This window comes from Mustelus asterias, chromosome 7 (assembly GCF_964213995.1).
Source record: "Mustelus asterias chromosome 7, sMusAst1.hap1.1, whole genome shotgun sequence".
Classification (NCBI taxonomy): Eukaryota; Metazoa; Chordata; class Chondrichthyes; order Carcharhiniformes; family Triakidae; genus Mustelus; species Mustelus asterias.
This window is the reverse complement of record NC_135807.1, coordinates 95,167,977-95,184,596: the sequence shown is the minus strand read 5'-3', so window position 1 is coordinate 95,184,596 and position 16,620 is coordinate 95,167,977. Positions and strand designations below refer to the sequence as shown.

The window sequence follows — 16,620 nt, the reverse complement described above, 5'->3', positions numbered from 1 at the left end:
TCTTTCACTAGATTCTCCATCTTTCTTAGTGTTCACTGAGCTCATTTTGTCCACAAGACTTTCCTCCTGCTTTATCACTGTACCCTCTGGACTGCTAACTAGCCAACTTGGCTTCAAAGCTCCATGCTGATTGTCCCCTCTCAAGTCCTGTTTCCCCTGGTTTTCAAACCCACCATCATTTTCTGATTCAAAACTTCGCTTTGACCTCTCTGTCCTTGAAAATTACAATTCTATTTCCAACTTCACTTTCCTCTCAAGTCTTTGACAGCATTCTCAGCTCCCAAATCCTTACCTAACTTTTTCACAACTCAACATTTGAACCTTTACAGTTAGCTTTTGGTCCCTGTCACATCAATGAAATGGTCCCAAAGGCACAAATGAAATGCTGTAATGTGGCGCACAATCCTACCTTAACTTTCTCAATCACTGCAGTATTTAATATGATTGCCAACACCATCCTCCTCTAATTAAACTTAGTGATGTTGTCTTGACATAGTCCCATTCTTACCTATTCAGTTATAGCCAGAGATTTTCCAGCAGTTAGTTCATACGCTGCCTCCAACCGGACCCTCCAGACTGCCCCAAACAAGGCCTCTGGTGGGTCTTTGGGGCACCAGAGTGCCTCCATACATGTTGGCTCTACCCAGTTCTACCTCAATACCCCTAAAGCTGTCCCTCATCAGATTTCTTGCTTGATATCCAATCTTAGTTAAGCTGTGGTTTTCTTGGGAAGTGCAAAACCATTGCCTTCAGCTCTTGCCACCAACTCTGGTCCCTTTACGTTTCCATCCCCCTACTGAAAGTCTGACACCACATCCTTTCCACCATAAATGCAGACTACTTCAATTGTCATTGTTGTTTCACCTGCTGCAATGCTCATCTATGTTGTCATCCCTCCAGTCTTAACCAAAGTGCCCTGCAAACTGCATAGCAGGGTATCCTAGTGCGTCGTATAGGCAAACAGGGAGCTTTAAACTGGGTACTTGGTGGGGGAGGGAGGAGAATTTGAGGGCTCACATGGAGGGAGAAGTGCCTAGGTAGCGATTAGGGCAATGGCAACCAGAGTATGACAAGAAGGGACAGTGTACAAACATAAGTATAGCAGAAAATGTGGTCAGAGTAAGGAAAAAATGGCTTTAAACTAAGGGGAGGTGGTGAAGGGAAATTTAGTAATCCACAAATAAAAGTTTAAACAGTAACAAAGTATATTGGATGTTGGTAAATACAATCTGTGTGGGGCCAGAAAAGGACAAAGAATTTAATCATGAAAGTAGAGAGTAAAGCCCATACAATGAACAGCATTATAAAAAAAATTGAAGTCATTTTACCTGAATGTGTTTTGATTTGATTTATTAGTGTCATATGTATTAACATAGTGAAAAGTTTTGTTTCTTGCACGCTATACAGACAAAACATACTGTTCAAAGGGAAGGAAACGACAGAGTGCAGAATGTAGTGTTACAGTCATAGCTAGGGTGTAGAGAAAGATCAACTTAATGCAAGGCAAGTCCATTCAAAAGTCTAATAGCAGCAGGGAAGTAGTAGTTCTTGAGTTGGTACGTGACCTCAGACTTTTGTATCTTTTTCCCGAAGGTGGTGGAAGAGAGAATCATAGAAATCATCATAGAAACCCTACAGTGCAGAAGGAGGCCATTCGGCCCATCGAGTCTGCACCGACTACAATCCCACCCAGGCCCTACCCCTACATATTTACCCGCTAATCCCTCTAACCTACACATCTCAGGACTCTAAGGGACAATTTTTAACCTGGCCAATCAACCTAACCCGCACATCTTTGGACTGTGGGAGGAAACCGGAGCACCCGGAGGAAACCCACGCAGACACAAGGAGAATGTGCAAACTCCACACAGACAGTGACCCGAGCCGGGAATCGAACCCGGGACCCTGCAGCTGTGAAGCAGCAGTGCTAACCACTGTGCTACCGTGCCGCCCAGAATATCCGGGGTGCGGGGAGTCCTTAATTACGCTGGTTGCTTTGTCGAGGCAGCAGGAAGTATAGGCAGAGTCAATGGACGGGAGGTTGGTTTGTGTGATGGATTGGGCTACGTTCACGACCTTCTTGCCATCTTGGGCAGAGCAGGAGCCATACCAAGTTGTGATACAACCAAAAAGAACGCTTTCTATGGTGCATCTGTAAAAGTTGAAGAGAGTCGTAGCTGACATGCCAAATTTCCTTCATCTTCTGAGAAAGTAGAGGCATTGGTGGGCTTTCTTAACTATAGTGTCGGAATGGGGGGGGGGGGGGGAAAGAAGAGAGAAAGACCAGGACAGGTTGTTGGTGATCTGAAGCTCTCGACCCTTTCTACTTCATCCCTGTTGATATAGACAGGGGCATGTTCTCCTTTACGCTTCCTGAAGTTGATGACAATCTCCTTCATTTTGTTGACATGGAGGGAGATTATTGTTGCCGCACCAGTTCACCAGATTCTCTATCTCATTCCTGTACTCTGTCTCGTCATTGTTTGAGATCCAACCCACTACGGTGGTGTCGTCAGCAAACTTGAAAATTGAATTGGAGGGGAATTTGGCTGCACATAGATACATAAGGAGTATAGTGGGGGCTGAGAACACAGTCTTGTGGGGCACCGGTGTTGAGGATGATCGTGGAGGCAGTGTTGTTGCCTATCCTTTCTGATTGTGGTCTGTGTGTCCGCAAATTCAGGATCCAATCAGAGAGAGGTGCCGAGGCCCAGGCCACAGAGTTTGGTGGGAATAATAGTGTTGAAGGCTGAGCTGTAGTCAATAAATAGGAGTCTGACATAGGTGTCCTTGTTATCTAGGTATTCCAGGGTTGAGTGCAGGGCCAGGGAAATGGCGTCTGCTGTGGACCTGTTGCAGCAGTAGGCAAACTGTGGATCCAGGTAGTCCGGGAGGCTGGAATTGATTTGTGCCATGACTAATCTTTTGAAGCACTTCATAATGATGCATGTCAGAGCCACCGACTGATAGGCATGCTGCTTGGTTTTTCTTAGGTACTGGGATGATGGTCATCTTCTTGAAGATAGGGATCTCAGATTGTTGTAAAGAGAGGTTGAAGATGTCTGTGAATACCTCCATCAGCTGATCCGCGCAGGATCTGAGTGCACATCCGGGTGCCCCATCCGGGCCAGTTGCTTTCCGTGGGTTCAAGAAAGCTGCTCTGACATCTGAAATGGAGACCCCAGGTACAGGTTCATCCAGGGCTTCCAGGGTGGAGGGCATGCTCTCGCTGACCTCTTGCTCAAAACGGGCATAGAAGGCATTGAGCTCATCAGGGAGGGGTGCGTTGGAGCTGGCGATTTTACATGCCGTCATCTTGTAGCCTGTTATGTCTTGCAGAGCTTGCCATAGTTGGCAAGGGTTGGTGTGACTAGCCTGGGACTCTAGCTTGGTCCGGTATTGTTTTTTGACATCTTTGATGGATCTCCTTAGATCTATCTTATTGTGGAGCATCCATAATACGATAGATGAACCAGTGGCACTTTGGCACAATGGTTTGCACTACTGCCTCACAGCGTCAGGGATCTGAGTTTAATTGGGTGACCATCTGTGTGAAGTTTGCATGTTTGCCCCGTGTCAGTGGGGTTTTGTCCTGGTGCTCCGGTTTCCTCCCACAGTCCAAAGATGTGCAGGCTGGGTAGAAAGGCCATGCTAAATTGCCCCAGTGTCCCAAGATGTGTAGGTTAGGGGGATTAGTAGGGTAAATGCATGTTGTTATGGGATAGGGTGTTGGGGGGGGGGGGGGGGGGGGGTGTGTGGCCTGGATAAGATGCTCAGAGAGGCATGTAAAATCGCCGGCTCCAACACACCCCTCCCTGATGAGCTCAATGCATTCTGCGCCCGTTTTGAGCAAGAGGTCAGCAAGAGCATGCCCTCCACCCTGGAAGCCCTGGATGAACCTGTATCTGGGGTCTCCATTGCAGATGTCAGAGCAGCTTTCTTGAACCCACAGAAAGCAACCGCCCGGATGTGCACTCAGATCCTGTGCAGATCAGCTGACGGAGGTATTCACAGACATCTTCAATCTCTCTTTACAACAATGAGCTCCATACCTTCTTCAAGAAGATGACCATCATCCCGGTACCCAAGAAAAACCATTTCATTGGTCAAATGACTTCCTTTTGCATTGTAGCGATTCTATGATCCAGCTGCCAATACAGATACGTGGTTACAAGGTGACCAAGTTTGGAAAGGAAATATTCTAGGGGGCACAGCATTTTAAAAAGACAGACAGAGTGTAAAAGGAGGAAGGGTAGCCCTGATGACATAAGGACATTACTGAAAAAGACTCTTAGCTGAGAAAATCAAGATGTAGAATCTGTATGGATGGACCTTAGGAGTAGTAAGAGTCAAAAAAAAAAAACCACTGGTGGGAGTAGCTGATAGATTCCCTAGCTGTAGTTTTATCTTTGGACTGAATATGAACAAAATATTATTGTATCTTGTAACAAAGGAATCTTCATTAAGATGGGACCAATCAAATTGGCAAAAGATGGCTGGATGATGAGTTTGTAGAATCTTTTAATAATTTCCTGAAGGAATACGTTGTGAAACCAACTAGGGAAAAAGTTATTTTATACCTAACATTGGGCAATGAGGCAGAATTAATTACAGGGAAATAGCGATCATAAAAATGAAAATTTATCTTAATTGTCATAAGTATGGGGGAAGAGCTGGCCAAGGTGGACTGGAAAAATTGACTTAAAGGAATGGTGGCAATTAAACAGTGGAAAATATTTTTAAAACAATTCAAAACAAAAATACATTACATTGAAAAAACAAACCTCAGCAACATGGATCAATCAGTGGCTTACTAAGGAGGTTAAGAATGGCATTACATTAAAAGACAAGGTTTATGATGTCACAAAGAATAACAGCAATACTGAAGATTGGGAGTATTTATGAAATCAGCAAATAGTCACTAAAATGTTGATAAAAACGGAAAAAGCAAAATGAGAGTAAACCAGACAGGAATATAAAGGCAGATTCTAAGAGCTTTTACAAGTATGCAAAATAGAAAAGTAATTAGTAGTTTCTTAGAAGCAGAGATGGGAAAAATAATCAGAGTGTGGGGAAAATGGCACAGGCAGCAAAATAAAACATTTGCTCAGTCTTCAGAGTAGAAGACTGAAGTTACATACCAAAAACATATGGTAACCTAGAGGTTAAGAGCCGGGAAATTAAAATAAAAGTAATTAATATCAAAGAAAAAGTACCAGAAAAATTCAAGGGACTAGAATCCAACAAACCCCAATGACCTTAAGGTCTACATCATAGGGATCGAACAGAGGGAGCTGCAGAGAGAGTGGATCCACTGGTTATGATTTTCCAAAGTTCGAGATTCTGGAAAAATCCAAGCAGATCAGAAATTAGCAAATGTAACACCACTATTCGAAGAAAGAGGGAGAAGATGACAGGGAACCACATGCGAATTAGCCAGACATAAGTCTTTGGGAAAATGCTAGAATCTATTATTTAAAAGTCTTAATAACGCACTTAAAAAATAAGCCAACATGGCTTTATGAAAGGGAAATCCTGTTTGATAAATATGCTGAATTTCAGGAATATAACTAGTGGGGCTAGTAATGTAACTAGTAACAAGAGGGAAGGAATAAGCAGAGTGCACATGGATTTCCAAAGAAAGCATTAAAGAATGTGCCAAAGGTTAATACACAAGATAAGGGCTCATGGACTTGGGGGTGATATATTAGCAGGGGTAGAGTATTGGTTAACAGACAGGAAGCAGAAACTTAGGATAAATGGGGTATTTTAACACTGACAATCCATGTATATTGGAGTGCCTCAAGGATCAATGCTGAGGCCTTAGCTATTTACAATCTGCCTTTGCATCCAAGTCATTAAGAGTAATGAATCAAAGTTTGCCGATAATACAAAGCTAAGTGGGATTGCAAGCAGTGAGAAGGGCACAAAAGAGGTTGCCATGAGATACAGACAAGTTAAGCGAGTGGACAACAAGTTGACAGATGGATTATAATGTGGGGAGTGCGAGGTTATTCTCTTCAATCATTAGATTGACACGCAGAATACTTTTAAAAAGGTATGAAGCTTATAAATATTGATGAACAGCATGACTCGAATGTACTCAGAAGGAAAGCAAAATTAACCCCCAGGTACAGCTAGCAATTAGGAAAGCAAATGGTATGTTAGCCTTTATTGCAAGGGAGATGGGGGTACAGGAATAAGGGAGTCTTGCTACAAACATAGAGCTTTGCTGAGATCATACCTAGAATACCAAAAATGAATTAGAGGTACAAAGTCTCCAGGTAGATCTGAAATCTCCACTTGCCATAGACCTGAGCTCCTTTAAAACTCCATTGCCCAAAAATCCACAGTCTCATTCTTTGTTATTTCTTAGTCACAAGTAGGCCTACATTAACACTGCAATGAAGCTATTGTGAAAGTCTCCTAGTCACCACACTCTGGCACCTGTTCGGGTACACGGAGGGAGAATTTATCATGGCCAATGTACCCAACCAGCACGTCTTTCGGACTGTGGGAGGAAACTGGAGCACCCGGAGGAAAGCCACGCAGACACAGGGGAGAACGTGCAGAGTCCACACAGTCACTTGAGCTGGGAATCGAACCTAGGTCCCTGGCACTGCGAGGCAGCAGTGCTAACCACTGTGCCATGGTACTATGAGGATGCTGTAGCATGTATTTGAACTACACGAATGATCTGTAGCTGGGGATTTGAATTCAATTAAGTAATCAGTTTAATAAAATAGCTAGTCTTAGTAACGGTGACCATGAAACTAGCAGATTGCCATAAAATCCATTTGATTCACCAATGTCCTTCAGAAAAAGAAGAAATCGGTCTTCCATACTCAGTACAGAAAAATGGGACTCCAGATTTACAGCAACGTGGTTCACACTGGCCAGGCAAGCCATTAAATTGTATCCAAGCAGCAACTCCCCACCATCTTATCAAAGGCAACTAAGGATGGTCAATAAATTCTGACCTTGCAGCAACAACCACATCACATGAATGAATTTTTAAAAAAACATGCTTGCAAACTTACACTGGCTCCTGGTCTTGCCCCTCCCTATTTCTGTAATTCCCTCCAGCTTCACAAGAACTCTGCTTACCTCCAACTGTAGCTTGTAACATATCTATCTGCACTAGTAAGCATGTGTTCAGCTCTCTAATCTTCTCTTCTCTGCAGAAAACATCTCGTGGAGTTGCTGGTGTTGGACTGGGGTAGACGCAGTAAGTAGTCTCTCACCTGATGAAGGGGCAGCACTCCAAAAGCTCGTGCTACCAAATAAACCTGTTGGACTTTAACCTGGTGTTGTGAGACTACTTACCGTGCCTACATAAAACATACTTCGAATCAAGCTTTCGGTTACCTGACCCAATATCACCTTGTGTTAATGTTTTAGGATTACACTTCTGTGAAGCATTTTAACACACTTGGACTACATTAAAGTGTACTCTCTAAATGGAAAATGATCACTAGAATATTTAAAATCTAGCCAGAAATAACTCCCAAAGCACCAGTGATGTCAGAATAAATCAGATCAGGAAGGTTTTGTTTGAATTTTCAATTAAGTTTGAGACAGCAACTGAGGCATTAAATTGACCTCAATACAGAGGTAGAAACATAAGAGATCAGATTACTATCCAGTACTCCTGCTGGAATTACACAAGATAAAGTTTGTGAAGAGAAAAATACTGGAAATGCACTCGAGTGTAATGATCCCATTTCTGGGCATTTGATGTTCTACCAGTAAGTTACATCCAAACCAAAGACCGTCAGTAAAGTGTTCTTTCATATGCCCAAGTTTCTGAACAATTGTTTCTTCAGGTGAAGAAACTAGTCCTGTTAGCAAATCAAAGTAGAACCGCTTTGGGGATGCTGTGGCACCCTGCAATACCACTCTATACCGACAGTCAGACAATGTGACTTAATTCACAAAAAGGTGTTTGGTTACAAGCTAGACCAGATGTTAGCTAGATTGCACAGACAGGGTAAAAGGAGAGGGTGGATATTGTCCATGTGTTTGCAGACTTTTAAGGCTGGTTAGATTGTGAGGGACTGAGTACTTGGAGTCCGGATGCCCAGCCATTACTGGGTGACAATGAGGGAAGGGCATTGACTTACCACCAAATTCCAGTCGGTGTCCAGCCGCTCTGCCAGTCCGCACAGATACACACTCAGGTACAGGGTGGAGCACAGGAACATGGTGACGGCCACAAACATCACCCAGCCCTGCATCAGAGGCACGGGCACATTGGAGGCGGCGACTAGAATCCACACCAACCCTCCGAACAACTTTAGGTAAAGAGAGAGAGAGAGAGAGATTTACTGAGTAAACATCACCGCCCAGCAACTCTTGTAACGATTATTACCCACTACTCACAATCTCCAAACAGATTAAAGCTCCGGAATAGGTTTGCAGCACCGATGTTCCGACAGGTAAGGTTAGCCGCGGGGCCGGAAAAGCCACAGTGTTGGAGTTGAGGCTGGGGGTGGTGGCGGGAGCGGACATGGTGCCGGAGAGAGAGACTGCGTGAGCACAGGTGTGTGAGAGAGCACCTGATACAGCCCGGGCAGGACAGGTGCTGCTGATCCCAGGATAGCCCCGCCCACATGGCAACAGCCCCGCCCTCATCAACATGGCCCCACCGCCATTGGTATGGCTCCGCCCCCATTGGTATGGCCCCGCCCACATCAACATGGCTCCACCCCCATTGGGTTGGTCACGCCCACTCCAGCACAGCTCCTCCCCCTCCAGCACAGCTCCACCCACGTGGGTGGCAGGGCAGTTAGCACTCCTGCCTCACAGCGCCAGGGACTCGGGTTCAATTCCCGGCTTGGGTCACTGTCTCTGTGGGGTCTGCACATTCTCCCCATGTCTGCGTGGGTTTCCTCCCACAGTCTGAAAGACGTGCTGGTTAGGTGCATTGGTCATGGTAAATTCTCCCTCAATGTACCCGAACAGGAACCGGAGTGTGGCGACTGGGGAATTTTCACAGTAACTTCATTGCATTGTTAACGTAAGCCGACTTGTGACACTTATCAATAAACTTAAAATTATAAATCTTAAACCAGCACAACCCCGCCCCCTCCAGCACAGTCCCGTCCACACCAGCACAGCCCCGCCCACACCAGCACAGCCCCGCTCACACCAGCACAGCCCCGCCCACAGCAGTTCAGGCCTGTCTACACCAGTACAGCTCATCAATACCAGCGCTGCTCCGCCCCCATCAGCTCAGCCCCACCCCATCAGCACAGCCCCACCCCATCTACACACCATCGCAGCCCCACCCCCTCCAGCACGGCCCCATCTATACCAGCACAGCTCATCAACACCAGCGCTGCTCCGCCCGCACCAGCACAGCCCCACCCCATCAGCACAGCCCCATCTACACCAGCACAGCCCCACCCACACCAGCACAGCCCCACCTGCACCAGCATAGCCCTTCCCACACCAACACAGCCCCACCCGCACCAACACAGCCCCACCCACACCAGCACAGCCCCGCTTGCACCAGCATAGCCCTGTCCTATCAGCACAGCCCCGTCCACACCAGCACAGCCCTGCCTTCTCCAGCACAGCCCTGTCCACACCAGCACAGCCCCGTCCATACTATCACAGCCCCGTCCACGGCATCACAGCCCCGTCCGCACCATCACAGCCCCATCCACACCAACACAGCCCCGTCCACACCAACTCAGCCCCGTCCACACCATCACAGCCCCACCCACACCAGCACAGCCCTGCCCACACCAGCACTGCCCCGCCCACACCAGCACAGCCCCGCCCACACCATCACAGCCCCGTCCACACCAACTCAGCCCCGTCCACACCAACTCAGCCCCGTCCACACCATCACAGCCCCATCCACACCAACACAGCCCCGTCCACACCAACTCAGCCCCGTCCACACCATCACAGCCCCGCCCACACCAGCACAGCCCCCCCCACACCAGCACAGCCCCGTCCACACCATCACAGGCACGACCACTCCAGCACAGCCCCGCCCACTCCAGCACAGCCCCACCCATACCATCACTGCCCCACCCACACCATCACAACCCTGCCCACTCCAGCACAGCCTCACCTACACCATCGTAGCCCCGCCCACTCCAGCACAGCCCCGCCCATTGCAGCACAGCCACTCCCACAGCAGACGTCAGCATCACCGAAACGAACTCAACTCAGCCCTCGATAAAGCCTCTGCTAACACATCCCAGCCCAGCCCAAGCTCCGACCAGCACAACACAGCACAGCCCCGCTCCCCCCGACTGAGCTCACTGGGCTGGCTGATCCAATGGGGAGAAGTACAGCACCGTGCCTCAGGCCGCTTACCTGAGTGCTTATTGTGAGAGATGGGTGATAGTGAGATTAGTTGTGCCATTTATTTGAATTGTGTCTTGAACACTATAATCCCGGACAGGGAAGCATTCCAATGCAATAATTGGGCGCTGCGAGAAACAAAAACCTATGCCGTAAATATAAGCGGTCACCCAGTAAAATGTGTCAAGATGTCCTTGAAAGCAGCGATTGTGCTTGCGAGAGAACACGTCTGAGCAGAAAGGCAAACACAGGGTGCCCTTGGTGACGTTTTTAAGGTCGCATCATATTTCAGCTGGATCTGGCATGTTTTATAAGCGAACAATGTTTAGTGATTTCAGGATTAAGTGGCCTAGCCAGATTTGTTGTGAGTAACAGCAACAGGCGTTGTTTGTAGTATCCAGGTAAGAATCATTGGGTATTGTCCCTGACAACAACCCGCGCAAAATCAAGCTTGCAATGCCCTGAAAGTTAAATGATGCAGCAACTTTCCGTTAACAAACGTTTCATTATAATCCCTGACAGAAAAATCCCTTACCCGCTGTTCTGAAGGAATTGTCTGTATTCCTTTGTATTATTCAAGGCAGATCTGCTAACATTGCTAATATTACCAACAATGTGTGAAAAAGGGGTGAGGATAAAGTTTATTTATTGGTGCCACAAGTAGGCTTACATTAACACTGCAATGAAGTTATTGTGAAAATCCCCTAGTTGCCACTCTCAAAGCGCCTGCTCCGGTACACTGAGGGAGGATTGAGCATGGCCAATGCACCTAACCATAGTGAAAACAGGAGGATGGGGTGAAAAGAAGGATGCGGGGCGAGGGGGGGGGGGGGGGGAGGAGACGGGGACAGGGGAGCAAAGGGAAGGAAACTTCCCTTAGCATATTGTGAGGGCAAAGAAGGGAGTTAAAATAGGAAACTTACCATTTGCCTACATGGGATGCATAGTTTTGGTGAAGATAAAGGGAGTTCTGGAGAATATCTCATTTCTTCATCCATTCTTTCAGATGGTTAAGATTTTCATTTCAGTGAAGGCCCGAGGAAAGCGGGAAACTCTCTTCCCTGTCCCCAACATCCCGGTCATGGCAGAAACTCAAGTTCGACTGGAGAGGAAGGGTCTCAGTGTAATTCAGTGAATTTAGGGGTAGTGGCAGTGGTGCCAAGGTTGAGCCCTCTTTCTTTTCCACCAAAGTAAGAAGCAATGGGGTGAGGTTAGGATGAGTTGGCCTTCCACACTAAAACCTCAGCAGGAAGGAACCTGTTGCACTAACAGCTCTGAATTTGGATCTGGCACATGGAAAGCGATTGGTGAACCAGTGATTAGGGAAAGGGAGGAACAGTATAAAATATTAGTTCTTTGTGGAATGGATGCAGCAAAATGGGGAAGGGTTGGGTGAGGAGGAGCCTTGTCAGCAAAAACAAATCCTTTGGGGAGTAGCTGCTTATGGAGTTGAGTGCTGGCCATTGGCACCTCCTGGAATAGTCAGCTTTCTGGTATGTGTGCTACCATTGACAGATCTTGGGGAGTCTATTTGGATGTGTTACTACCATTTTCTGTACCCATTCCAGCTATTTTTCTGCGAATGGACTCTGCAACACCATCAACACTAAATCATTGTATTTATTATTCTCAGGATGTGGGCATCACTGCCAAGGCCAGCATTTATTGCCCATCCCTACTGAGCAGGTATAGTTGAGCCACCTTGAACCAATGCAGTCTGTGTAGTGAAGGTGCCCCCAGAGCACTGCCAGGCTGGGAATTCCAAGATTGTGACCAATGATGATGATAGAATGGTGATATATGTGCAAGTGGACTCTTGGGTACTTTATGGGACTCATTTCCTTGGAGAAAAGAAGCCTGAAAGGAGATTTGATAGAAGCATTAAAAATCGTGAGGGGCTTGGACAGAACAGATAGGAGGAAACTGTTCCCATTGGCAGCAGGATCGAGAACCAGAGGGCACAAATTTAAGGTAATTGGTAAAAGAAGCAAAAGTGATATGAGAAAAAAAGCATTTTTGCACAGGAAACAGTTAGGTCTGGAATACATTGCCCAAGAATGTTGTGGAGATAGGTTTGATTGAGACATTTAATAGGGAATTTCATAATTATTTGAAAAGAAACAATGTGCAGGTGAGGGGGAATAATATCCATACTAATAACCATGAAGGAAAATAGTAGCCATATTAATAACCATGTCCAGAGACAGGGTTAAAGAGACAACCAAGTCGACAAAGCCTGCAAACAGTTTAAGTGCAAAGACAAGCATATCAGGACACCAAGTTGTAGGCCATTAGTTCTAGACAGGAAGACAAAAAACGACTATCCAAATGACAGATATGACCTTCATATAAATGTTGGGAGGAGAATTCTATAATGTGAGATTGCTTATGTCTCAGGCTGGGGGAGGCCGTTAAACCAGACATTTGGATATGGGAAGATTGATTGCAATCTACTGGGGTGTCAAAAGATAGCTTGAACAATAGCCTATTAATGTAATTAAATGTAATTGAATGTCTATGGGAAGTGATTTGATTAGCTTGTCACTGGATAGTCATTGCTTAGCACTTATATGGTGTAGATGTTACTTGCCACTTACCAACCAAAATTTGGATGTCGTTCCAGTTTTGCCGCTTGCGGGCATTGACTGTTTCATTATGTAAGAAATTCTGAGTGGAACTTGAACATTATGCAATCAACGAATAAGCCCACTTCTGACCTTATGATGGAAAGAAGGTCTTTGATGAAGCAGGTGACAATGATTGGGTCTGAGCAACTACCCTGAGGAACTCCTTCAGTGATGTGCTGAGATGATTGGTTTGCAAGAACTACAGTCATCTTCCAATGTGCTAGGTATGTGTAATGGACTCCGTGCTTTGCAGGGCTAGTGTGGGAGTTTGTGAGAGTTATTGGCTGAACAGATTATCAGAGCACATACTAATGACTTCGATGCAGGGATAGAATGTACTATAGCCAATTTTTTCAGATGACACTAAAATAGATGGGAAAGCAAGTTGCTTTGAGGAAGTGTGAAATTTACAAATGGATAGGTTAGGTGAATGGGCCAAAACTTGGCAGAAAGAATTTAACATGGATAACTGTGAGGTTATTAATTTTGGTCAAAGGAATAAGAAGGCAACTTATTATCTAAATGTAAAGAAACTTCAAAATGCTTTGGTGCAGAGGGATCTTGGTGTCCTCGTGCATGAATCACAGAAAGTTAGTATGGAGGTTCAGCAGGAAGGGATATGGAATTTTGGCATTAATTTCTAATGAAATAGACTTTAAAAGTAGTAAAATGCTGTTGCAACTGTATAGGTCACTGGTGAGACCGCATCTAGAGAACTGTGCACAGTTTTGGTCCCCTTCTTGAGGAATAAGGTAAATGCATTAGAGGAGGTTCAGAGAAGTTTCACTAGGTTGATTCCAGGAATGAAGGATTTGTCTTATGGAGTGAGATTGTGAAATTTAGACTTATACTTACTTGAGTTCAGAAGAATGAGAGGAGATCTAATTGAGGTATTATAAGATGTTAAAGGTGATTGACAAGATAGACATAGAGCGAATGTTTCCCTTTGTTGGACATTCTAGAATGGGAGGTCATAGTTTTAGGCTAAGAAGTAGCAGATTAAAAACAAAAATGAGGAATCACTTCACTCAAAGGATTGTGAATCTGTGGAATTGTCTACCCCAGAGTGTAGTGGATGCCCTAACACTTGCAACTTTAAGGAGGAGATAAGTTTTTAATTGGTAGCAGGTTGAAGGGCTATGGGGAGTGGGCAGGAAGGTGAAGTTGATGCCGAGATGAGATCAGCTATGATCGGACTGAATGGTGGAGCAGGCTCGAGGGGCTGAATTGCCTACTCCTGCTCCAACAAAGAAAATTACAGCACAGGAATAGGCTCTTCGGCCCTCCAAGCCTGCACTGACCATGCTGCCCGACTTAACTAAAACCCCCTACACTTCCAGGGACCGTATCCCTCTATTCCCATCCTATTCATGTATTTGTCAAGAAGCCCCTTAAAAGTCACTACTATATCCGCTTCCGCTACCTCCCCGTGCAACGAGTTGCAGGCACCCACCACTCTCTGTGTAAAAACTCTGCCTCGTACATCTCCTTTACACCTTGCCCCTCACACCTTAAATCTGTGCCCCCTAGTAATTGACTCTTCCACCCTGGGAAAAAGCTTCTGATTATCCACTCTGTCCATGCCTCTCATAATCTTGTAGACTTCTATCAGGTCGCCCCTCAACCTCTGTTATTCCAGTGAGAACAAACCAAGTTTCTCCAACCTCTCCTCATAGCTAATGCCCTCCATACCAGGCAACATCCTGGTAAATCTTTTCTGTACCCTCTCCAAAGCCTCCACATCCTTCTGGTAGTGTGGCGACCAGAATTGAACATTATATTTCAAGTGCGGACAAACTAATGTTCTATAAAGCTGCCACATGACTTGCCAATTTTAAACTCAATGCCCCGGCTGATGAAGGCAAGCATGCCGTATGCCTTCTTGACAACCTTCTCCACCTGCATTGCCACTTCCAGTGACCTGTGTACCTGTACACCCAGATCCCTTTGCCTATCAATACTCTTAAGGGTCCTGCCATTTACTGTATATTTCCTATCTGTATTAGACCTTCCAAAATGCATTACCTCACATTTGTCTGGATTAAACTCCATCTGCCATCTCTCCAACCGATCTATATCCTGCTGTATCCTCTGATGATCCTCATCGCTATCCGCAAATCCACCAACCTTTGTGTCATCCGCAAACTTACTAATCAAACCAGTTACATTTTCCTCCAAATCATTTATGTATATTACAAACAGCAAAGGTCCCAGCACTGATCCCTGAGGAACTGATCTCTGAGGATCGCTAGTTCCTATTTTCTTCCATTTTTGGCCTCTTGTGCATTCCCAGTTTTAATGTCTCCACTATGGTGGGAAAATCGTGTGAGGAAAGGCTGAGGGGCTTGAGTTTGTTTTCGTTAGAGAGAAGAAGGTTAAGAGGTGACTTAATAGAGGCATACAAGATGATCAGAGGATTAGATAGGGTGGATAGTGAGAGCCTTTTTCCTCGGATGGTGATGGGTAACACGAGGGGACATAGCTTTAAATTGAGGGGTGATAGATATAGGACAGATGTTAGAGGTAGGTTCTTTACTCAGAGAGTAGTAAGGGCGTGGAATGCCCTGCCTGCAGCAGTAGTGGACTCGTCAACATTAAGAGCATTCAAATGGTTATTGGATGATATTGGAATAGTGTAGGTTAGATGGGCTTTAGATTGGTTTCACTGGTCGGCGCAACATCGAGGGCTGAAGGGCCTGTACTGCACTGTAATGTTCTATGTTCTATTCAGTTGCTTTGGACCCAACTCTGAATGCACTTCTGAAACTTCTCACTCTCCTCCTTTCCTACACGCCTTAAATTTTCCCGTTCCGCCTGCCACGGGATTTGGAACGGGTGAGGGACGGACCATAGAAAGGTCTGTTGACCTCAGGCTGGATTTTCCGATTTCGAGGCGAGTGCGGCCGGAAGATCCCACCTTATGTCTTTGACCAAGGTTTTGGTCATCTGACCTAATATTGCCTTATGTGTCTCAGTGCCATGTTAAGAATAAGCCATCAGTAACCCTAATTGCATCTATTGGATGATGTACAGCTGTGGCACCTACTGGTGGCAAAATTGAATGCTATTGTGACTTTTATTGGCATGGAAGAACTGTAGAAGCTTCGGACTGTGGCTTCAGATCTTCTTCCAGCTCATGTGCTTCTGATCATGAATGCAATGCATAGTATCTATTGCTCTAATTGTAGAATCTCCTCAAATTCTTGTCTGCCGTTCTCATGAACAACTACTTGGTCTACATCAATGAGACATTCTTATTTACTCTTCTTTATGCTTCTGTCCCTGTTCTCATCTTTGTTGTTGAGAATGATATGTCTGCTGGATACATTCCGTGTTTTCCTGTGCTGATTCCTCCTGTGTCCTCTTCCCTCCTATAGGCAGTCACCCATTCCCATCCCACTTGGTTTCGATGACAATCAGATCATTTCACCATCTCTGTCAATCTGTAGGATCTCCTGAAATGTGCCTTCCAGTAACCTTCCCCCTAAGAGTGTTACAGCTGATCTTCAAGGTCAGCATTCCTCGCTGGAGCAACAAACCTCTCTCTATGTACATATATACTATATAACAGATTATATGTATATGCATTTCACATACGTATATACTGTGCCTGGACACTTTGCAGATCCATGATATCTCAGATTGGGAATGCTGTACACAGCTATTTTTC

General features: G+C 45.6%; 1 protein-coding gene across 1 annotated transcript in view; it reads right to left on the bottom strand.

The window, feature by feature from the left end:
• mal2 (mal, T cell differentiation protein 2) overlaps positions 1-8,581 on the bottom strand; it is a 43,306-nt gene extending 34,725 nt beyond the window's left edge. Inside the window, exons 1-2 of the mRNA XM_078216494.1 lie at positions 8,383-8,581; positions 8,124-8,294 (exon numbers count right to left, since the gene is read on the bottom strand). Coding sequence (XP_078072620.1) covers positions 8,124-8,294; positions 8,383-8,511 — 300 coding nt within the window. The 5' untranslated portion in view covers positions 8,512-8,581. The remainder of the gene's footprint in view (positions 1-8,123; positions 8,295-8,382) is intronic.
• Between the last annotated feature and the right edge of the window lie 8,039 nt (positions 8,582-16,620).